At 41.2% G+C, this 24,870-nt stretch overlaps 1 protein-coding gene across 2 annotated transcripts in view; it reads left to right on the top strand.

The window, feature by feature from the left end:
- ago3a (argonaute RISC catalytic component 3a) overlaps positions 1-18,914 on the top strand; it is a 39,145-nt gene extending 20,231 nt beyond the window's left edge. Inside the window, exons 6-19 of one of the 2 annotated variants that reach the window (XM_085291409.1) lie at positions 717-851; positions 954-1,041; positions 1,617-1,764; positions 1,939-2,058; positions 3,698-3,820; positions 4,633-4,766; positions 5,928-6,112; positions 6,957-7,116; positions 7,283-7,373; positions 8,186-8,380; positions 8,740-8,874; positions 9,445-9,546; positions 10,287-10,486; positions 10,610-18,914. In XM_085291409.1, the coding sequence (XP_085147535.1) occupies positions 717-851; positions 954-1,041; positions 1,617-1,764; positions 1,939-2,058; positions 3,698-3,820; positions 4,633-4,766; positions 5,928-6,112; positions 6,957-7,116; positions 7,283-7,373; positions 8,186-8,380; positions 8,740-8,874; positions 9,445-9,546; positions 10,287-10,486; positions 10,610-10,718 (1,925 nt within the window). In that variant the 3' untranslated portion in view covers positions 10,719-18,914. Of the gene's footprint in view, positions 1-716; positions 852-953; positions 1,042-1,616; positions 1,765-1,938; positions 2,059-3,697; positions 3,842-4,632; positions 4,767-5,927; positions 6,113-6,956; positions 7,117-7,282; positions 7,374-8,185; positions 8,381-8,739; positions 8,875-9,444; positions 9,547-10,286; positions 10,487-10,609 lie in introns of both variants that reach the window. The other variant, XM_085291407.1, reaches the window with a different exon arrangement.
- The last annotated feature ends 5,956 nt before the right edge of the window (positions 18,915-24,870 follow it).

Here is a 24,870-nt window from a genome sequence, read left to right as displayed (position 1 = left end):
AATGAACATCAGGAATACACTTTGTTCCTTTTGGAGTCTTTGCTGTTATAGCTCAGCTGGTCTTTATATGGTGATTTTGGTCCTTTACTGTCAGGTTTTGACTTAAGCGTTTATTTATTTTTTATTCTTATCTCTACTTGAAAACAATTTCTTTGGGAAGTGCCGCGAGTGTCCCATTGGCACATACCTCCACTGCCTGCTAACTGTGCACTGAAAAGGCAGAAGTGTCACCACTTGTTCTACTCACGAAATTTGGTTTCCTGTGACTTCTTTCTCTTCATCAAATTGAAAGTGAATTTGAACGCTGGTGTCATTTTGTCACCTTAGAGGAAATTTGGTGTAGATGATGAGCTTTTCTTGACGTCATGAAACTTTCGAAATCGCTGTAAAAATGGTGGCTGTACTGGATGTTTTCCATGGGTGCACCAGAAGACGAACTTGAAAAGGGAAATTGGCAAAGAAAAAGAAAGTAATGCTAAATGTTCTTTCTGTTGATTGGACAGCCTTTTATTTTTTCTGATGTTGATTCCTGTCCAGTAATAAACAAAACATGATTTTTGACTGGATATAACTTTTTTCTCTTTCTCTCTCTTTCAGTTAGATATTGTTTGCAGTGCGTCATATTCATTTTTCGGTTTTTTTTTTTTTTTTTTTGTTTTTTTTTGTTGTTGTTCCTAAATGACACTAGTTGTTTTTTTTTTTTTTTGCCTTTGCAGTGTCTGCCACAGCCTTCTACAAAGCCCAGCCAGTGATCCAGTTCATGTGTGAAGTGCTGGATATTCACAACATCGACGAGCAGCCTCGGCCTCTCACAGACTCGCACAGGGTCAAATTCACCAAAGAAATCAAAGGTGACGAGTTGAGTTCAAATCGGATTAAACTGGGACTCCACGAATCACAGCTCTTCATACAAAAGCAAATACTTAATGGTAACACTTTGTATTATTCACCAGGTTTAAAGGTGGAGGTGACGCACTGTGGAACCATGCGGAGGAAGTACCGCGTCTGCAACGTGACCCGTCGACCTGCCAGCCATCAAACGTGAGTCAGCCTCTGGGGCGGGCAAGGGAATAGGAGCCACTGCGAACAGTGTGCGAGTGAGATGAAGGCAGGGGAAACCAGAGGATGTGTTCACCGAATCACTACCAAAGAAACCAGATAATGGCTGACTCATCCGACAACCATGCGCTCGATGTTAGTCATCCCTTCGTGAGGCAGCTGTGTGGCTGCAGTGTCGGGACTGAACTGCTCTCTGTGCCATGACTACAGTTTGATTATTTTTTTTAAAAGGGAAATTATCTCAGAAAGAGTGATTTGTCAGTTTAAGCCCGACAAAAACACATGTGGATCTAAGCTTGGTAGTTATTGCTTACTTCCCTAAGCCATTTCTTTCATCCTGAAACTGACAATAAACCAAATATCTATTTAAAAACAAATAAAAAAAAATATGTTAAGACTTTTAGCAGTTGAATAGCTTTGCATTTGCAGAGGGATGACCTTCTGTCTGTCACTTGCACATTAAGCAAATTAATAGCGAAATAATGCGCGGGGCGCTTGACATAGCTCACATCAATTAACATTTGCATTGCTCTTGACAAAAACTCTCCTCTCTGCAGGTTCCCTCTGCAGCTGGAGAATGGGCAGACTGTAGAGCGTACTGTAGCCCAGTACTTCAGGGAGAAGTACAACCTGCAGCTCAAATATCCACATTTACCCTGTCTACAGGTGGGCCAGGAGCAAAAGCACACCTACCTGCCCCTAGAGGTGAGAGAAAAGAAGCTGCATTTCCACTCAGTTATGGGGGGGTCCGACAGTAACTATTAAATCAAGCATGATGGTCTGGTGGGCAGCTCCCAGAGCAGCTGAAGGAAAAAGCTCCGGTTTGCCCGGGGGGGAAGAAAAAAGGAAAGCCTCTTATTTGCTTTTGTTTCCTTGCAGGTGTGTAATATTGTAGCTGGTCAACGGTGCATCAAGAAGCTGACAGATAATCAGACCTCCACTATGATCAAAGCCACAGCTCGCTCTGCACCTGACAGACAGGAGGAGATCAGCAGGCTGGTGAGTTCTGGAAATGCCCTCTGAATACGGCTCTCCTGTCTTCTACATGCACACGGTTTGAATATAGGAAATTACAATAAAGGGCTGTGTTTTAAGAATTGTCTGTTCAGTAGAGAAGAGGGGTGTCAAACATAAGGCCCACGGGCCAGAATTGGCCTGGCAAAGGCTCCAATCTGGCCCACTGGACAACCTTGGAAAAATGTGAAGGAAGTTCTAGATTTTGAATTTTTAGTTTTATTCTTACAGTTTATCCCCCCCTCCCCCCACCCAACACACACTACATTATTATTAAATAATAATATTAATATATTTTAGTGATATAATTTAACACATTTTGTATCGGTTTATCAGGCAACGGTAGCTTGAAATTTCATTCAGTAGCATATTATTAGTAATACTGCTGCATGTATTGCTGATGTATTTATGTTTACTGCTGTTAAAATTAAACCAGCAGAGCATTTCATCCCTCTGTAGTGCTTCAAGAATGCATTCCCAGTGGTTGAGTTTAGAGTAGAGGTCAAAAGTAAGAGCCTCTTTTGGGGGTCAGGGGTGACTGGGTGCATTGTTAGGCTTGTTGATACTTGGTTGCTGTACCGTTCACTTTTTGTGTTAAATTACGGGTCTTATAAGCTCCTCGACTACATTCTCATTTTATATTGTGAGCAGAGGCAGGTCTACACGTTTCTATATCACATCTGGTCACTGCAGGCTCAACAAAATGTTGTAATCTTAATAGCTTTAATGTGGAGCTACTATAGTGTCTGCGGCATGCTGTTTAGAGAGAGGATGACAAACTATGTAGTGACTCCCTCTGGCCACGGTCAGATCAGCAGCACACATGTAATACCTGCCCTCACCTTATTAAACCCTGTCTTGCTATCTGTTGACTGTGGAGCAAAATGGCCACGTTTGCCCACAGGAAATTATTGTCGATGTCACTGCGCCGGCATTTTCATTATATGCAACATTTCTCGTAACTGAAAGAACACGGTGGTTGGAATAACAGATTGAATGTTGCAGGAGCACAAAACAAGCAGATAATCTGTGTTTGTCAGAACTACATAATGGATCCTGTAATACTTTTGGTTATTGTGGTCATGGGTCCTGTTCTAGACAGAAGTGCTGACATTTGACATTTTGTGGCATGTCAGTAATTTTCATTTAGTCTTTTTTTCCTTTTGCATCAGCGTATTATGAGCACTTTAAGACTAACTTTGTTACGGCTCTTCCTCACAACCAGCTCTTCGAGGTTGGTTGTGGATAGCCTAGTGTGTTTAACACTTGTTTTTATATTAACACATTGAGTATAAGGTTTAAACACTGAGCTTTAAAGGCAATCAGATTTTGTTACTTCACACAGATCTGTGTATCCCCTTTGTTTTCAGTCATCTTTAGGCAGAGTGGTGGTGATGTGTTAATCATTTAAAGGCGAGAGAAAAATATGTCATTTTAATTGCAGATTTTTCAAAGGTTACTTTTAATTTGCAAAACCCCCCATAAGTGTGCAAGCAGCAGCAGAAACTTTGGGAGAATGATTGTCTCTATAGCACACCCTCACAGCACTGCGGTGGCTTTTAGTCATGCTGTCAAAAGTTACCTTAGCCTGACCCTGCCTAATTTTACTACTCTTTGCTTCCAGGTGCGCAGTGCCAACTATGAGGCAGACCCTTTTGTGCAGGAGTTCCAGTTCAAAGTGCGTGACGAGATGGCCCACGTGACGGGGCGAGTGCTACCCGCCCCCATGCTGCAGTACGGCGGCAGGGTGAGCACAGAGCACTTTATGGTACCCTTCCTTTAAATCACGCCCATTCTCTCTGTTTGTCTGACACGCTCTCCCCTTCTGCAGCCTTTACTCCACTTTCTCTATGGGGGAATTAACCCACTGGCTTCTGTGTGTGCTCCATGATGTCACCGTTTTTGGTCTTTGTGGTTCAGTCTCAGTAGTGCAGCCTTTTATTTCAATTTTTAGAAACGTTTAATAAGTTCACGATGTTGAGGCGGTCAATTGGACATTTTAACTTTTTAATCATTTGCAACAAAGATTATTTTGAATCCAAAAGATCACCCAATTCATGATTGGATCGCTCCTCAAGTACATTGGATACGGAGCAAACAACATTGCTAATGCTAAAGTGTAGAAGCGGCTTATTGAGCTTGAACCTCAATGTTGATTAACATCTTTCTGTTTATCTTGGAGGAAAGCACCAACTGTAATGTAATAATGAAACCTTTGACACAGAAATACACACTTTACTAAATGTTATGCACACAGTAAATTACATCTTAAATGCTACAGTCTGCAGCACACAGTGCAAATGGCTTTGCAGTAAGATTTCAAGTTAAGATTTTAAAAGTTACATTTTACAAAAAAGCTTGTTTTTATGTAGTCTGTGTTTGTCAAAATGTGAATTTATGTACAAGTTTGGTGTGGGTCATGGGTGCGTTTGGACTGTGTGGATTTTCCGAAACTGCGTTTACCTGTATGTGGTTGTTGAGTCTGTATGAGGAGCGTGAATGTGAGTGTTTTTCTGCATAATCGCAAATACATCGCCTGAGATTGTAGTGTTGTTTCAGAACCGCACTGTAGCCACGCCCAGCCATGGCGTGTGGGACATGAGGGGAAAGCAGTTCCACACCGGGGTAGAGATCAAGATGTGGGCCATTGCCTGCTTCGCCACACAGAGGCAGTGTCGAGAAGAAATCCTCAAGTGAGATCCTGTGCTAATATTTTTTTTTTTCTCATCCCAGTGGTCTCCTTTGTAGGTTCTTTTGTCTCACTGTGAATATGGTGGTGACGCTCAATCACATCACCGTGCAGTATATTTATAATATGTCATCATAAACATTTCTAAATCATGTCTTTTTTTGCCTTTCTCATTAAAATACTTAAGTTTGTTTTGAAAAATGGTTTAAATCTTCCAAAATTAACTAAAACATACACCCTAATTTCTGATTCTGTTGGTGTGTGTGTGTGTGTGTGTGTGTGTGTGTGTGTATATGTATATATATATATATATATATATATATATATATATATATATATATATATATATATATATATATATATATATATATATATATATATATATATATATATATATATATATATATATATATGTATATGTATATGTGTGTATGAGCTAGCAAAAGTTAAAAGAACGGCAGCACCTTTTAACACACAAACTGACAAAACAGTGCCCCCTGGTGGTGAAAGAAAATTCAGTTAAAATTTTAAGAGGGTGATTACAAAAAGTACCTTTGAGCTGCTTTGATGTTAGAAATGAGCCAATTTGTTTACGGGTGCCTTCCCAAACTGCAGAGCACAATAAATTCATAATTTCTGGTTCAAATAAAACCCAACTAGAAGAATCAGATCATCTGAGCAGAACGCGGATGGCCATGTTGTTTGTAGAAGAGGCCTTATGTTTCCTTTTGATGTCTTTGTTTTTACTAGTGGAACAGTGCATGTTCTGTTAGACAGAAGCAGTGTTTAACTCTCAACACTAAAATCCCATTCCTGTTATTATCTAAAAGCATTTTAACACCTACTTGAGAAATTACAGTGCTTGTGGAAACATTCCAGCTGGAGTTTCAAGTACTCAGATTTGTTCAGGCTTTCAAAATGCAGTTTTGAGACACGAATTTAGGATGAACAACAACATAAATAGACATTAGTTTGATTTTGGGCATTAAGACATAATGACTAAGCTAACTGCCTTCAATACAATATTCATGTTTTGCAGAGAAAACTTGGCACTGTTATTTTCTTTTTCCCCCTGAGCTCATCTTCAGATGCTACATTCTTGGAGCTCTACAAAAACAGTTGTCTTCATTGTTTACTCTTTGCTTGCTTCCGTTCTTCATGTCAGGGGTTTCACAGACCAGCTGCGTAAAATCTCAAAGGATGCTGGGATGCCCATCCAAGGCCAGCCGTGTTTCTGTAAATACGCCCAGGGAGCAGACAGCGTGGAGCCCATGTTCAGACACCTGAAGAACACCTATGCCGGACTGCAGCTCATAATCGTCATCCTGCCAGGAAAAACTCCTGTCTACGGTTAGAAAACTGCTTAAAATGAGGCATTATATTTGAGTCGAGAGCAGTGTTGGGTACCGACAAACAAAGTCATTTGTTACAGGTTTTGCCTACTTATAAAAAGATTACTTTTGCATTCCCCAAAATAAACACTGCAATTAAATTCCTTGCAGATGTTAGCTTTATAGATCAGGGCACGTGTTGCCTACTGCCCAGCTACCTTTTGATTGTGTTGCTTTTATCTCATTTCATAGTGAGGTAGCGTTAGTCTCATCTCCTCCGCTACTTTTCCAGTAACAAGATCTTTCACTTCCTGAAATTGACAGCTTAACCGAAGTAGAGGCTGGCCATTGCCGTGTCTTTATCTCCAGCGTCACTCTTGCTATCAGAGAGCTGTGTATCCATCGTTTGTGTGCTGTGCTTGGCAGGCACCTATTATCAACCGAAGTTTATAGAGTTTGCATCTCACTGTGATGTTTTTTCCTTTTCCCCTAAAAATTCAAAGTAATGCAAATAATTCTGGGAAGTGAAGGCTGTTCTCTCTAATCTTATTTGCTGTGGTACACGTGCACACTGATGCAACCGTACGATTTGATACTAGTAGGCATAAAAATGTCAGTGTGTTGCTTTGGAATTTTTTTCTTTTTAATGGCAACAAAAGAAACAAGATAACATTTTGACAGTAAACTACGATCTGAACCCACACTTGTTGGTCTTAATATTAGTAATACTGTGACTGGATGTGGGAGTTATGAGCCCTCTTCTTTGTCTATCAATTTTTCAGTTGTAATACAGATTTGAAATCTTTGCGTGGGGTGTGTGCGTGCGTCTGCCTCTGACTTCCTGTTTTTTGCATCACTCACAGCGGAGGTGAAGCGTGTGGGAGACACTCTGTTGGGCATGGCGACTCAGTGTGTTCAGGTTAAGAACGTGGTGAAGACGTCACCACAGACTCTGTCCAACCTCTGCCTCAAGATCAATGTGAAGCTGGGAGGGATCAACAACATCCTGGTACCTCACCAACGGTGAGCTGTGGTCTCCCTCTTATTATATGGCAGTGTTATAATGCTATATTAAGACGTCTTATTAAATAAAGTCTCACGTTAAGGGTTAGGGTGACATGACACTTGGTGTATTGTTATTTAACTACCTCAGTGTTTTTGATCCTTTTTTCTGTCTCTCGATCCACAGACCATCAGTGTTTCAACAGCCAGTTATCTTCTTGGGAGCAGATGTTACACATCCACCAGCCGGAGATGGGAAGAAGCCTTCTATTGCAGCAGTTAGTTTCTTTATGTCCCCCTACTCCAGCAGTTAAATATATAAATTGTAGTTTTTGTTTTGATAATATTCCTCTTCTCTGATGGGTGTTACAACCCCAGCTCTCACTAGGGGGCGACGTGAAAGTAGTAGTAGAAGATGTAATGGATGAAGGCAAGAGTGATAATCTTTCAGAAAGTCAAATAAAGTCTTCACAGACAATAAATCCAAACACTTAAGAGTTATTTTGGGCTTCGATCCCACTCTGTGCAGAATAAATATTTAACAGAAGACTTGCTGTAGCCCTAAACCCAAATGTTAATAAGCAGACACATTCTCTAAGTGTGAGTGATGTTGGGGGTGAAATCCTATTGGGAGAGAAAACTAAACATACAATAGTAAACACCGCTGAGTGCAAACAGAAAAGTAATAAAGACATGAATCAAGTTACAGATTTAGCAAATGAATGGTCACACTTTTGTAGAAACTCAGAGACGCATAAGAAGACGTTAAATTTCAGACACCCTGACTTACAGCTCAACTGATCTTTTGAGCTGTGCAAAACAATAGTTTGTGCAATTGGAGAAGTGACAAGTCAAGCACAGGTACAGTGAGGGGACAGGACTGGGGAGGCGGCAGAAAGGGCTAGTGGAAGCACTGACCCTGGATCAGGGCTGAAACGTACTGATCTGCATGCAGAAAAACATTCAGTGGGTTAGTAACGCAAAGAGAGGAGGAAATGCTGACACTTCTATGAATAATGTGTCACTTTCCCTTCCACATAAAATCCATTCCCCTTTAATAATGGCTCCTCTGCTCCAAACTCTTTGTCAGGTGGTAGGTAGTATGGACGCCCACCCCAGCAGGTACTGTGCCACCGTACGAGTCCAGAGGCCCAGGCAGGAGGTCATCCAGGACCTGGCCTCTATGGTGCGGGAACTGCTGATCCAGTTCTACAAGTCAACCCGCTACAAGCCCACACGGATCATTTTCTACAGGGATGGAGTTTCAGAAGGCCAGTTCAGACAGGTATAGTCCCACTTTTTTTTTTTCTTCTTTTTTTTTTTTAAATCTTAAACTCAGGGTTTTACTAAAGATGTGAAAAAAAGACTAAACCAGGTAGAATTCTGCAGTATGTCATTTTATTGTTCAAGACGTTAATTGGCTTCTTACTGAATTTGGGTACGTTATAATCTTTGTAGCTGAGGCATACTGGTAAAGAACATGTTTGTGTATTCCATAAATACTTTTAATCACAAATGAGTAAAGTCGGTAACAGTATTCCCAAATTTCTTAGTTGTATAACTTTTTTTTGAAGTTGGGTCATATGGCAGCACACACAACCAAAAATGATATTTTCATATTATTGTAATTGTCCTCTTCTTCAGGTGCTGTATTATGAGCTGCTGGCCATTCGTGAGGCCTGTATCAGCCTGGAGAAGGAGTACCAGCCAGGCATCACCTACATTGTTGTGCAAAAACGCCACCATACACGCCTCTTCTGTGCCGACCGCAACGAGAGAGTGAGTCCTCACCGCACACCAGCTCATGCTGTTGCTCTTTTAGTATGACGTTTCCGCTTAAAGTCAACATGGTGTGTTCATGTGTTCATCTGTATTTTTTTTATGTTCTATGTTGGAACATTAACTACTGAAAATGGGCCTCTTTAATTACCTTTTTGTTGTCATTTCGGCTGTTCACCCTCCTGACTGCTGTAATTACATTCGATTAAAGCATTAGGGCCCAGTGCAAACCAAGAGCTCTGGAGTGGCACTCAAGGCCCAGAGAGTGAGACCCAGCCAGTAACAACCTTATTTTCAGCGCTCGCACTCTTCTTACAGAGCATTAGGCTCCCTGGGGCATTAGGCTTTTAATTGGTTGTTTCGAAAGCACTTGGCGAACCTTTGCCTGGGTCTCTCCATCAGCTAGTTCTTCTTTTCAATCATCAGAAATTTTAGTTCCCGACATCATTTAGTGCATTAAAAGCCCTGCTATATCTGCTTTTTTTTTAAATGGCGAAAAAGGGGGAAAACAAGTTGAAAGTCAAAAAGCATTAGTATTGAGGGTAACTGAAATTAATTTTGCTTTTCAAGGTTGGACGTAGTGGAAACATTCCCGCTGGTACTACTGTGGATACGGATATCACGCATCCCTACGAGTTCGATTTTTACCTCTGCAGTCACGCTGGAATACAGGTCAGTCCAACCTCTTCTCCATCTCATATGTTGCTGTTTGTCTACAGTATTTCATCTCCTTCTCCTTCAAAAAAACATAAACGTCTGCACTTTTGTAGATAAGTAATAAATAGGATTCAGGAATAAACCAAACACAAGCGGTTTTAAAGTTTATGATGCAATTTCAACAAACTAACATGAAGCTTATAGCTGTGCGGTTTGTGCAGTGGAAGCTCCTCAGCATAGCAAAGCACATGGGTGGACAAAGAGTACACAGTTAAAGCAAATAAAACTTTCCTTCTCAAACGTTTTGACTATATTTGAGCTATTTAGTTTAGGGGTTTTCTAATCCAGTACCTCAGTAGCTTATCAGCCCCCCTTGCATGGCAAATCGTGCAATTATTTAACCTAAAGTATCATGTAAAAGAGCAGCAGCTGAAGCTTTGTCCAGGAAAATGTGTTATTAACAGCTTTGGTACCTAAAATTTGCTGTCTGTATATTTAAGATGGCGTGGAACCATCCCATATGTCCCTTATTTCAAAACGTGAAGATTAGACTACAGATCTGTAGACGCAGAAGCTGCTTGAGTTAGCTGATTTATACTTGCAGCATTAATGTTTTATGTATCTATTTTTTTAAACACATATCTCATATAGCTAAGCACAGTTAGGTGATGTTCCTGAGTTTTCTGGGCTGTATTTCCTGTCAGCTGTGTCCCAGTTCCGTATTGAATCTTACTTAATGCTTACCTCCCTCTCAGGGCACCAGTCGGCCCTCCCACTACCATGTACTGTGGGACGACAACTGTTTTACCGCTGACGAGTTCCAGCTGCTCACCTACCAGTTGTGCCACACCTATGTGCGCTGTACCCGCTCAGTCTCCATCCCTGCGCCAGCCTACTATGCCCACCTGGTGGCCTTTCGTGCCCGCTATCATTTGGTTGACAAAGAACATGACAGGTAAGGAGAGCGTTCTCCCCATTTAAACTTGCTCTGTGAAGCTGCTAGAGTTCACATGTGCTGGATGAATTGCCCTTTTTTTTGTCACTCATCTTAACGGGTCCTTTCTTGTTCTTTCTGAAGCGCTGAGGGCAGCCATGTGTCTGGTCAGAGTAACGGTCGGGACCCCCAGGCGCTGGCCAAAGCTGTTCAGATCCACCACGACACCCTGAGGACCATGTACTTCGCCTGAGCTACACCAACTCTCCCCAACCATTGCCACTCTTAACACACACACGCACACAACCATGCACACCTGGCATGCCAGTCAAGGGATCCTCATAGGTGCAAGTCCCAGCCCCCCCCCCCCAACATGCCTAATCAAAAACGGACCTGACACTGTGCAGAGGAAAGCAGGGAGGAGGGAGGGGAAGAGGCACCCCCACACTGGACTGAGGATGCAAAAGCTGCTTTAAAAACAAACAAACAAGAGAGAATCTCAGCACTATTATGCAATATTAAACCAGCCAACTAGTTTATTTTCACCCTTATTAGGCCCCCTCTCCCCTCCGGTTTTCACTACCCCGCCTATGTGTTCGTCCCCTGTTTTGTCTCCTTTACTTGTGGCCTAGTTTGTGGCTGTTCTTTTCCTTTTCTTTGGCATAGTCTTTGATAAATCTGCTTCTTTGCCTTCTTCAGTACCTCAAGTCAGTTTGAGCAGCAGCACTTTTACATTCTGTCAGTTTTTGTGTAATTTGTCTTTGATTTTTCTCCTATTTCTTTTTCTTAAGTTTAGGGGCAGAGAGAAAAAAAAGGACTCAGACTCTGGAGTTATTAAGAGGTGTCTGATGTAGTTTGAAGCATCAATTCATTGACCAGAGGTCCTCCCAGTTTGGTCTTTTATTTTTCCTCTTGTTTCCTTTCTTGTTCTGTCACTTTTCACTAGTGTGTGGGCACGACACCACCAGTTGCTTGTACAGAGCTACATGTTCTTTTGAGCACACTGCCACCTATTGGCAAAGAGGGATATTGCCCCTTAAAAGTCACAAAGAGGAGCCGTTTTGGTGGTCTCAGATCAGTTTCGGATTTATTCCTGAAGGTTAGCTGTCACATTTAAACGGAGGGCAGTTTATATTATATATCAATTTGCTGAGTTGCAGCCATCCATGGATTGTATTTAAAGTATTATTGACACGTTTATTTGAGTCTGGTTGCTATATTTCTTCTACATTATGTGAAACATTTTAAGAATCTAATTCTTAAAGAAAAGAGAAGATTTAATCGTGTTAGCTTTTGTTTTTAAATCGCCCTGCATTCATTTCTCTCAGTGCTTTATCTTGCCTTTCCCCCCTTGTACCTAAGACGGTGGCTAAATACAGATGATGTCGATGGTTTCCTCTTGTGCAATAATCAGTCGAACGAAGGGAAGAGGATTTTTAGGGGACTTAAGTGACTCAAAAGTACAGTTTTCACATTTCATATGAAAGCGAGTGTCCTTGAAAGGAGAGAAGTTTGCCACTTGCAAGGCACTTTCATGTGTCGCTCCTCTGTGAGCTGAATGACCTGCATGTTGTATGAGTTTGCTCTCGCTGTTGGGCAAAAAGAAAGGAGAAAAAAAAAAAAAAAGGTGCAGTTTTGGTGATTTTTCGTGTTTTTACTTGAACTAAAGGACTTTGTGCGTCTCTGTGGTTTGAGAATACTTTCGGATCAGTGGGCATGATTTTAGAATTCCTGATCGTCAGCTTGCTAATGAGATTGATTTTTCTTAATTCCTAAGAATTACAAAGCTTTTCACTTGACAGCAGCAAAGTGGAGTATAAAGGCCATAAAGAGGTAGTATTCAAGTGCCTGTTGGAAGTTAAGTGTGTAATCGTCAGAAGCTGTATGAGTTGTTTCAGTGGGGTACAATGATCAAAGAGCGTACACCAACCAGACAGCGTGAAGCAAGAAAGTTTCACCCGATGCCTCTTATTCTTCTCAATAACCGTCTACTGACTTTTCTATACATCTCATTCAAATTAACCTAAGATCAATATATTTATTGTATTTGCCTGTACAGCAGTGTTAGCTGTTGGCTTTGCTTTGGAGCAGCATTCAAGCAAAGTAGGCCAAGTTGTCTTTTTGCCTAATATTCACTAGACATGGATCCAGCTGCTACAGTGTGTTTGTAGGCGATTGGGCTGGCTTCGTGGGCACAGAGTTGGCCTTCTCCCAAACTGTTTTTCTTTTTGTTTTAGATTGATTAGAACCCTAAATCTGAGTTCGGGTTTAATTCCTGCCCACGCGACCGGCCCAAAGTTGGGACTGGCTTCAGAACAAAGCCGAGGAGTCAAGTGGACGACCTTTAGTGTGAAGCGTGTATCTGGGTAACGGGTCACCACGTAGCTGCTCTAATGCTGATGACCTGAAGTTTGCTCGGGACGTGTTTTTAAAAGTTATCTGCACTAACAGAAGCATGTGTTTCAGGAGTGAACACAGGCGCGGTGCTACTCTGAATTAGAATTTGAAGCTGAACCTCAATGCGAGACTTTAAACGAGCAGGCGGGATATGTAGGCGAGGGGGGGGGAAAAAACTGTAAACCTCACTCACTGAAGGACGAGAAGGCTCCACTGCTGCGGTTGTTGAGGGGAGTTATAGATTTATGATTTTATTCGGGATAGATCTACTCGGAGAACTTGTAAGCGGTACAACGGCAGACGTGTGGTCCTGCCTCTGCTGTTGCATTCGACTGCCTTTCACAGGCTAGCCTTTCAGTGTGGAAGCCAGTGGGTTTGAGCCTTCATGATTTCACTAGTATCTGAAAGCCTTTTTAAAAAGCCAGATCGAAAGTATATTTGTAGATTTTAAATTATGTAATGCACACCACTTATTTTTGCTAACAGAAAAAAATGTAGTCTAATTATTAATCTTAGTAATAAATGTATCATGACAAGTAATGGTTTAAAAAAAAAAAAAAGTATAACAAAGTTTTATTATCGCAATAGACTGTTGACTTGTTCTTGTGTCACTGTATAACGTATAGTGTATGTGTGAACAGTGCTGGGGTTGTTGAAACTAGTTATGTGTGTTTGGACTGTCATACTGTTATTGATAGGGATGTGGACTCTAACCGCCTCTTGCTTTGATGTTTGGAAAAAAAAAAAACTTGCAAGATGTTGAATGCTGCTTTTTTTTTCCTTCTTCTTTTGTAGATGATCAAACAAAGTTTTTCATAGAGAGGACAAAGTGTTAACATGCTATATCCCGAATGCCTTTGTTATCGCAGTTTTTCACAATTGCTAAGACTCTTTTCTTAAAAGGATCCCCTGTTTTCTCATATTGTGACTGAACAACATTCACAAAACCTCTGACTCCTCTGGAAGTATCAAACAATAACCTCAAACTGTAAACCAAACAATGTTTGTAGATCATAGACTCAGTCAAACAATGCTGAGCATTCATTACGCTACATCCAAAAATCCAGCGTTCTGGCTGTGTAGCTCCAGGAAAAAATTCCAATAAATGCATATAAAAAGCATAACTCGAATAGAGTTTAAATACTACCCACTGTAAGTACAAGCAGTACAGGATTACACAGTGTCTGTGGATAAAGTAGGTCAAAAGGCTAAGAAACAAGCACATAACAGTACAGCGTGAGTGTAACTGAAAGTGAACATGTGATCTGTTCAGCTGTGTCGCGCCAGAGTGAAAAAGAGATTTTTGCAACTCAACCTGTTGCATGTGTATTTCTGGGAGTTCCTTTTTTCGAGACGCAAAACATTGGGAGGAGAAATCTTAGTGCGCTGATATTTAACGCAGAAAAAACGGGTCACCTGCTTAACCAGGTGAGCTATGCTGGTGCCCCAGATCCTGCTTATTTAAAGCTGAAACTCCAAATTGACGTCTAACACGGTGCGTTCGAGTGACTAAACGGGTGCAAAACATGGACCGTTTGGTTCAGAGAACGGGATTTAATGTCTTAGCAATTCAGAAAAGCTGTGAGAAATTACAAACCTATTGTAACAACAAACAGTAGACTAGGTGGGGGAAGAAAAAAAAAAAGGCGATTGATATGTTGAGCTCCTGCTCTTGAATTTTCTCGGGTTTCTTTTAACTGGTGCTGATGCCTGCTCCTTATCGAGAGGAGAGTAAAAGGAATGGGCATGTGTTGTTGTTTTCTTTTAAGTCTTGGTGATCCATTTCAAAGACACGTGTGATCAAAGAATAGAGAAACAAGGTTTAGTAGTTCTCCATTCCTTTGTGTTTGAACCCTGGGGGGGGATTTAGATTGGATTACAACCACCATTGCTTTCTTCAGACTGGTTTCCTTATTCGAGCCACTTCACGTGCACACAGATACAAAGACGTAAGTCTGCAACGTGGCAAAGCCTGTTATCTTATTTTAGCGCTCTTTCTTTTTTGTTCCAAACATTTACTCCCCTCGGTCTACATTCCACGGCCGTACAATCTCATCCAATCCCCCAGCAAGGTGTAAGGAAGGTTAAAGCTGAAGGACAATACTGAGGGATATAGTGTGTGTGTGTGTGTGTGTGTGTGTGTGTGTGTGTGTGTGTGTGTGTGTGTGTGTGTGTGTGTGTGGGAAGGAATCAAAGCTCATCAGTGAGAACTTGGTGTGGCAGGTTATATGGAAGTTGGACGTGTGTGTGTGTTTGGTGGCTGATTGACTCACTATATCTCTGCTGTCTGTAATAGATGTTCAGGTGGTGTATAAACTACACCCTCGAGGGCAGTTGAACACATGTTTACATAGCAAATGTGTTTGCCTCGCTTACATTTGAAATGTCATCAGCTCGGCTTTGCAAATATTAGCTAGCAGAGAAATGACCTAACATGAGCGAGACCTTTTAGGGGCCTGTGGAAGCGAATGCTTAATGGGATACAAAGATGTTATTCATGCAGCCGATTTTTCTTCAACACACAGCCGTGCTACACAAAAGTGGGAAGGTTTCGTTTGTCCTTCCAGTTCTGCTAGAAATGACTCGTTATATTTGACTTTAAACTAAAGGTACACTAATCTCACGACTGTGTCCTTTTAGCTCTCACTTAGGGTCGCTACGACGACTGTTTATGAGAGCCGTGAATTGGCGTCTTTAGCTGCCTGGTGAAGAAAATGTAACAAATTAACTTTAAAAGGCCGGTGCCTCAATTTTTAACCGAAGTAAAGGTGTATTTTGTCTCGAGGCTTCAATCGGTATTCCTCATTTTGGTTGCTCTATATTTGCAGTGGAAGGTAGCGAGAAAAAGTCCACAGAAAGTGCCTTTCCTCTTGATGGTGCTGTAAATTGAAAGATGAAATGTAAAAATCAAAGACGTAGAATCTCCTTTTGAAACACACATTGCAATGCAGGAGTTGCTGCATTTCTCTCTCACACACACAAACACACTCACAGTAAATGGTTTTTGTTTTTTGTTTTTTTGAGATGGCAATGCAGAGTTGTTTTTCATGTATTTAAAGATTAAGCCTACATAGTAAAAGACATTATGCCAAGTAAATGGTTGTGGTTGAGCTCTTGCTTTCTAGTGCATTTTTAGTGTCTTGGACCAATGGTGTTGTTGGTACAGTGGAATGTGTGTTTGGGTGGGTTGGCGGAGCCAGGTGGTTGGGAGTGACACAGCCCAGCCCACGAATGGCAAACATAGCACAGCACTTTAGAGACTGCCACAGTCTCTGTCCCTCCAGTCCCCTTCTTCCTCCCGCCCAGGAGGAGGAGAGGATCCAGACCTCAGCGTAAACGAGGAGACGACGAAGGGATGCGCGTTACCAAACGAGGCAGTCGGTCATTAAAAGTGTGCCTCATGCTCTTGTGACTTTAATGGCTCGGTAGAGTCTGCCTGCTCTCAGGTGGCGTGTTCTCGTCAGGACTGCCACTTTTGACACTTTGTTACAGCTAGGGCTGGGTGTCACAAACGTCACTCATCAGTACCTCCTGGTTTTTTGGAATTGGAGTTTCGAAGCAGGCTAGAACTTTCTTTTTCTTTTTTCTTTTTTCTTTTTTTTTTTTTGCACTGAGGGAAAGCAACATGCGTGAGGAGGCAGAAAGGTGTCTTATTTTTTTTTTTAAACATGTGGTTCAGAAATAAAATGAACAGAGCCAGTGTCAGTATTGAGACTTGTCTCAAGATGCCCAGCCCTAGTAGCAGCCCCATGGCGTTCTTTCATCTTAGAGCAATGCCCTGCCATGTGTCTTGTCCCTGTCGGAGGGAATGAGTGCCCAGCAGTATCCTCGTCTTGAGCCGGTAGGGATTCGACTGAAAAACCGAGTATGGTCTGTAGTTCTGTGGGTACCTTTTCAGTCCAGGGGGTGAAATCTTTCTATTACAAGAAATCTCAAAAAACACTGCACCTCACTTACCTTGGTATGCTGCATATGTTATACTACATGAAAGAAAACTGCAAATTGCTTTTATGATATATAATGCTTGAGTAATGCCTGATTGCGATATTCTTATACGGTAACTATTTTAGATTCGAAATAAGTATAACTGTAAAAGATATTCTGTTTTGTCTTAACACTTATCCAATTTTGAAATATTGTTCTTGAGCCGACTTTTATTTTGTTGTCCTATTTAAATGTGTTGTTCTTTAAATATATATATATGAAATATATATATGCGGAATATTTTATGGTGTATTTATTGAGTCCGTTCGAGCGGCTGGAGTGTCCGCATCAATCTTGCAGCGTGGTGGGGGTGGAGCCAGGAGGGAGAAGCCTTGAGCCCCTCCCCTTCCATGTTGACGCCTTATTCTCCTAGACACGCAAGCACAACAATATGGAGGGGGGTGCGGGGTGGAGGAAAGGGCGGCGGCGGCGGATTTTGACTTGTTCCAGGTCGACTTCCTCCTCCTTCCTTTTCCAAATATTCTTAACCCTCCCATCTTCTTTTACCACCCGTGAAGGCCAGACGCCAGCCCCCTACATGTTGCAGCTCATCTCTGACGAAGGGAACCATTTCTGAACCACACTGACTTGTGTCGAATAGCTGACTTTTCATCCCAAGCTGCTAAATTGGTACGTTAGCCATGTAAATTCCCTGAGCCAGTACAGAGCAAGTAGTAGAGTGTAAAATAAGTTTAAAGAAAAATACGGGGGGAAAGAAGGAAGGATGTTGGAAAGGCAAAATTCATTGAATTACAGTGAAATGTTTTAGCAAAGGCGTTGCTTCTTTCCTCTTTAAATGTCTCCTATTTTGTTTTGTTTTGTTTTTCCTTGTGCCAGAATATTTTACAGCAGGACCAGGTCTCATTCCACAGGAAAACACATGCCTCAGCCTTAAGTGCGTCCTTACGTAATAGAAATCCGTGTGACTTTTGCAATGCCTGTGCTGTGTCGGGTGGCCTACCAAGAAAACTAGCCTACGTACTTGATCTGCCCTGATATCTCCAACTGGCATACTCATCTGTTCTCGCATGTAAACCACTAACATTGCTACACAACGTAGAGCGCTCTGATGAATGAACATTGCTCTGTTTAATATGTACTGATGTCAGAACGGGAGCCAGGTCTGGGTCAAACTGCCTTTGGAAACCCTTTTCAGTATTTGGTGTTACCTGTTGAGCAGTGCCTACAGCCCGAGGGCAGTTTGGATATGTACGTATGCTCGTTAGATTTTATGCACTTGCCTGTATTTTGTAAGCTCGTTGCTCGGTTGACACAGCTCATTGTCGCTGATTGCAAATCCAAAGAAGGATCCAAAGAACAGTTTGACGCAGGCCTTACACGAGAACCAGGCGGTTCCCCACTGTGCCGGATTACAGAGACCTGTGCCTGTACAATGAACCAAGGATGAATTGTGTTGTGATGATTTTTTTTTTTTTTTTTCCTTTTAATTATCTGTTGGTTGTCCCTCACCTCATCGGAGGATCAGAGACATTGACCTTTTGAGTGTTGTCAATCTTCCAAAGCAAGAAAAGCCCTCTGTCCTTTTAAACCGAATGGCTTTTGGTTTATTCAATGTTTACCGTAATGTTTACTCCCATGGCTATCTGATGTTGAACCTGTTTTCATTACATTAGCATTCCAAAATGACTTCAAACCAAAAACTGCTGAAGAGATTAGGCTCCTGACGCCGTTTACCTTGTATACACTTAATGGTTTTGAAGACAGATTATTTGAGAGTGGCCAAGGATATCAAACATTTTGGGTACTCTGATTGTTCCGATGCATCGTCACTCTTGTGTCAGTCTTATTTCAAACTAAAGATCTTGAGCTCTGATACCTCTGAGTGAGGCACCAGCAAACTGACGTGTACGTTGAACCTTCACCACCAGATCATCCATGTCTCAGCCTCTGTATTTTTGCAAAAAGCTGTGTTGTACCAACAGCTGTATTCCTTTCAGTTTTAATTGTCTTTCTTTTGTTACTCTTTCTCTCTTATAGGTTGTTGGCCTTTTTAGTGTTGCTTTGCTTCAGTTTGAAGTGTATCTTTGACTAATACTTGCAATAAAAATGCTTTGCTTTATCTTGGTCGTCTCACTGGGGAAACTTTTTTTTAAAAATGTGTAATAAGTGGAATTGCAGAAAATGCTGTGGGTAATAAAAATCACATATTGCCACCATGTGCTTTAGAAAACACCGGGCTGCTGTCGAAATGTGTAGGTCCCTCACAGCCTACACATTATATATTGTTTTATATTTTATAGAGAAGGATGAATATAATCTCCCTCCCTCAGCCAAGTTTGCTTGGGACCAGCTCATTTTTTATTTCACTGGTTGAACCTGCTCTGCAGCAGCTGTACCACACCTCTCCCTCTGGGAGAGCTTTGAGGCCAATATGAGAGTGCAAATCTTTTTGCCATTCAAAAATGTGAAACTCTGAGGGGGGGGGGGGAATCAGCATTTTTCCTCCCCTCAGCATATGGGTTACAAAATTTTCATGACCATCTGAGGGAATAAGATGGTGGAGTGACTGAAAAATTCATAGATCTTTGCTTCTAGTTTGACCAAAGTAGAATATGTAACAATACGAACACACCACACCACCACCCTTTTCCCCACTGCTCCCTTTAGAATAGAATAGAATAGAATAGAATTCAACTTTATTGTCATTGCACATGCACAGGTACAGGGCAACGAAATGCAGTTTGCATCCATCCAGAAGTGCTTTAGTGATATAGATATATTACAATATATATTAGCAATAATATAGATATGTGAGTATATTACAGAAATGGGTCTATTATGGTATGTTATAATGTACACGGTATGAAGTATGTTGTGAATATTCTATAACTATAAGTATGTACAGGCTGTAGTGAGTACAAGCTATGTACAGGATATGAACAGGATATAAATATGAAAAACTATACAGAATATGAAATAAATAACTTTACAGAATCTGGGATATACAGCTATACAGAAATGGGAACTATGCAAGTTGTAAACAGTTGTAGGATTAAAGATTATCGAATGTACAGAATGATTATTTACACAGAGCTATACAGTAGTGCAGTTAAGATAAGTGAGATATAATTCCTACAGAGGCTATATAAAGTGCTAGTGGTTGTGAGTGGTGGTTCAGTCCATGTTATTATTGTGTTTGAGGGTACAGTTGTCCATTGTGGGTGTGTGTATGTTCAGTCCATGAGTTTAACGTGGGTCAGATGTCGGCAGAGTTCAGGAGTCTGACAGCTGTGGGGAAGAAGCTGTTCCGGTACCTGGTGGTCTTAGTCCAGAGGCTCCTGTGGCGCCTCCCAGAGGGCAGGAGGGTGAAGAGTCCATGTGATGGGTGACTGGGGTCTTTGATGATTTTCCCAGCCCTTTTCAGACACCGCTTCCTGTAGATGTCTTTTATGGCAGGAAGTGGTGCTCCGGCGATGCGCTGGGCAGTTTTCACGACCCTCTGCAACGCCTTCCGGTCCGAGGCAGAGCAGTTCCCGTACCAGACTGTTATACAGTTGGTCAGGATGCTCTCGATGGTGCAGCGATAGAAGTTCACCAGGATGTCTGAGGACAGGTGGTTCTTCCTCAGAGTCCTCAAGAAGAAGAGGCGCTGGTGAGCCTTCTTGACCAGCTTGGAGCAGTTGGTCGTCCAGGTGAGATCCTCGGAGATGTGGACTCCCAGGAACTTGAAGCTGCTCACACGCTCCACAGCCGTCCCCTTAATGTGGATGGGTGGATGTGGGTCAGCATTCCTCCTGTAGTCCACGATGAGCTCCTTGGTCTTCTCGGTGTTAAGCAGCAGGTTGTTTGTGTCGCACCACTCAGCCAGACGATCCACCTCCTCCCTGTAGGCGGCCTCATCGTTGTCACTGATGAGGCCAATCACCGTGGTGTCATCTGCAAACTTAATGATGGTGTTGGAACCATCAGCAGGTCTGCAGTCGTGGGTGAAGAGGGAGTAGAGGTTTAGTGGTCGCTACAGCAGATCATCTGCCTCCATCTCCCCGTGCCCCTTACAGCCTCCTCCTGTCACACCAGTCCTTCACTACATCCATGAATCTTCTCTATAGTCTTCCTCGTTTCCTCCTGATCTGCAGCACCAGAGGCGGAGCCAGACATTTGAAACACCCGGGGCTTAGCCCAAATAGTATGCATGTGGGATTTTTTTTTTTTTTTTTGGGGGGGGGGTGTAGAAATGACTGAAAGATTAATAGGCTCTGTTCAAAAAAGAATGACTTCATATAGGGAAAAATATATATCACATGTGCAGGACACCTTAAACTAGTTTTTTAATTAAGCAGCAAGGCAGAACAAGGTCAGGGCTGTATCAAGACACGAGGACTAAACCCCAATTCAACCAGACCCAGAACTGATCCAGAATTAAAACAGGACTACAACAGTTCAAAATCAGGACTACTGAGGACTTAACCAAGACAGAACCAGAATCAGAACTAGATGATAGCACTAAAAATCATCATAGACCTGCACTACACTTATTTTTTAATTCTACCAAAGTCCACTATTTAGATTGAGAAAAGTTTATATAATTATTTAGCCTTGTTGTGCAAACAAGCCTGCAGAACTTAATGAATACAGAATTTGAAAAATAACAAACCTAAAAAGAAACACTAGGTACGAGATACATGAGTACCTATGATACGGTGATACTTTTGGTAAACAACCATTTGACTAACATGTGTGTCTCACCTGCTCTTGTTCATCTCTGTTCTGTCCTCGTTCTCCTCTCTCCTCTTCTCTCTCTCCCTCTTTGTGCTGACAATCATCAAATATACAGTTGAAACCAGATATTTACTCTTCAGATAAAAACACTTTTTTAATTGTAACATCAAATCAGACTAAATGTTTATTTTTTTAGATTGATAAATATAAAAACATATTTGTTAACTTTAAGAGTAAAGAGAGAAACTATCTGTATTTCTTAATTGCAAATGGCACCAAATTGTATTCAAACTTGAGCCACATTTATGGAGCTCCACAGTTCTTTTCCTGGTGTTTTGGTTGACATCTCTTGATTTTCCCATGTCACAGAAACAGGCTCTGTGTTTTGCCTTATATGCATCCACAGCTGTGCCACCAGTTTACTCACATGGACTCTACTAACCTATCAGAAGCTTCTTCAGCTCAGAATGGAATCGTCTGGAGTTTTCTTATTAATTAACAATAAATTTAGTGTACATGTACTCCTAAATTTGATGAAAGTGATAAAAATAGCTCTGTCTCTCTTTATTCTGAAATTTAACTAATTCAAAATATATTTCAATATTTATCTAAAACAAAAGTTTACTCTAAATTGATGTTGTACAGTAAAAATGTTTTATGTTTTCTCCCTAAAGTGTATGTAAATATCTGGTTACAAATGTGAATATCCTGCTGTGTACTGAAATCCCTCTTGATTTGCATAGAAATATACTGAACAACATACAAAGCATAATATATAAAATAACATTTACCTGAGTTTTTTCTTTGAAAGAAGCCTCTAATGTCCATTCTTATGTTTCAGTACATAACTGAAACCGATTTAGTCGGGGAGGGTAAGAACTGAAAATATGAAATAAACACACGTAAGCTAAGACTCTCTAAAAAAAAATAGCATTTGTTCGGCTTTTCATTTTGCCATTTGTTGATTCACTTGAAGAGCGAGTAACGTAATATTGGTCAAGTGATCAGTTTGATATCAATATTTCGTGATGCACCGTCATATTTACATTATTTGTACGGTACGAATGATTTGCTTTGGTACCTGGTCAAACTTAAGCTCTCCTTAGTATGGCTGGCTCCGTCTCTCCAACAGCGCACTCACGGGCAGCAGCTGCCCCGCCCCCTCGCTCAGTCGCTTAGTGCCTGAGCTTGGATCATACCAATATCAGGGGGGGATTCACGCACAGTCGTAAATTCCCACAGTGTGCACTATGTGCTTCGAATATTGTGTGTACTTTTTGTTTTATACAGTTGTCAGCCAGGCATCTAACTATGAAAAAATTACACTCCAAAATACCCCGGGCTTCTGACAAAACAACCCGGGCTTAAGCCCCGTAAGCCACCCCCCCGCTCCGCCCCTGTGCAGCACCATCTTCAAAATCCTTTGTCTGATACAGTCTCTATCCCTCCTCTGCACATGTTCAGACCAGCTCAACCTTGCCTGTCCAACTTTGTCTACTGAGCTGTTTTATTCATTTCTAATCTTTTCTATTCTGGTCACTATGATTGAAATTCATAGCACCCCCAACTCTGCCACTCCAGTTTGTTTTTCTTCTCTGTCAGTGCCACAGTCTCCAGACCAAAATAACTTTTTATTGAATTTTTAAAAAAACTTTCCCCCCAAATATGTTAATTTTTTAAATGTGTCAACAAAAGCCAAATTCTTTGCCTTTTCTCATAAATTTTCAGTATTTTAGCAGAAGGGCAGCAGTCAGGGTTTTGTATTTAATACCAAATGAACAATCTGCCCTGGAATGAAAAACTACACACTGGTAAACAATGACAGGAATTCCAACACAAAATGAAAATAAGTAAAATTGCTACATCTCTGCAAAAGCACCAGCATTCCTACTGGGTATATAAAGATAATTTCACTTTCACTGCACAGCAAAACTTATAAACTTTGCTCTGAAATGCTGTTCCCACTAACAGGCTGAGAATTTCATGAGGATAAAAGTGAGTGCCTGAAAAACACTGTAAACAGGAAGGATTATTGACAAGCCTTCCTGATGCCTCTGCGCAGCTATGGTAACGGAGCTGCTATCACTTACTCTCTCTGATATCTGTTGACGGGAACAAGCTAAAAATCTGATTGTGTGCTTCCCCTGACACAAATTTATGTCTTTATAGTTAATGTTGGTACATGACGTTTGATCTCACGTAATTCCCAACAGGGCAGCCCTGCCTGAGCAGAGGTATAATTAACCACAGTGACTGAAAACACCTGTGTGGGAATTAAAGCAGCACCCTGCAAACTCACTGAAACGCATTCCTTCATGCAGACGGTTTATTTTGTTTTATTTGATTTATTTATGCATGCATTTATTGCACCAGCCTTGGAACTTCAGTAATCTGCACATGCAACCCTTTTTGCATTTACTGAGATTTTCCCTGTTAGCTGTAAATGATGAGCTTGTTGGTTTAATACTTTTGGTGGGGAAAAAAAAAATCCCAATCAAGTTTTTACTTTTTTTTTCCATTTTACTTTGTTCTGGTGTCAAAAATGCACAGTCTGCATTAATTTAGAGCAACACTGAGCTCTTGTAACATTAACTATGATTTTTTTTTTACTGCACATTTTCTTTTATGACAGCAAGAATTTCATTTATTTGTTTGATTGGTATTTGAGAAGTTGTCATTTATACCCATCCTAAACTACATAACAAATTTATTATCATATTTTTTGTTTCTTCACATTTAAAACTATAAAAAAAAAATTGTTGGAAGAAACTGGGGAAGCATTAAGCTACAGCAGCCTGATGACAGAACAACAGTAAAACAGAAAATGATCATCTCTGAGCCGCAACATCATTAAAAACATGGTGAGATGGATTCTCTGCAAGAAATCAGGCGCTCTGCAGGGTGGGACTAAACACTTATTATGCTCACATCCTAACTGTCAGTCCCTGTGCGCCCAACTATATCAAATCGACAAAATGATGGTGTTAATTTCCGTATATCATTTAAATAAGGCAGAGCCGCCGTTTAGTCAAACAGACGCCCCTCTGCGGGCCTAAATGCAGCTGTCACACTTTCTCTCCGCCTGAGAGAAAACACATTCATCTCTCATGATGTTACAGCAGGACTGTGACAAAACCAACTGTTAAAGGCTTAATTGACACTAAATGCCAACCAGAAAATCCTTCTGTATTTTTTTTTAGTCAATCGGTGATCCCTGTGTTCCGTATCAGGCATCTGCCAAATTAGATTTAGGGTTAAACTTAACCTGAGTGTCAAAAAATGGTCACAACAGTTTGTTTTCTGACCACATGGAAGCAGCAGAACAAGCCAAAAATTGACAAAAA

This window comes from Mchenga conophoros, linkage group LG11 (genome assembly GCF_057382185.1).
Source record: "Mchenga conophoros isolate Kocher_MC1m ecotype Shallow Benthic linkage group LG11, M_conophoros_male_GT1.1, whole genome shotgun sequence".
NCBI lineage: Eukaryota > Metazoa > Chordata > Actinopteri > Cichliformes > Cichlidae > Mchenga > Mchenga conophoros.
The sequence above is the reverse complement of the archived record's forward strand: the minus strand, read 5'-3'. Positions and strand labels throughout refer to the sequence as shown.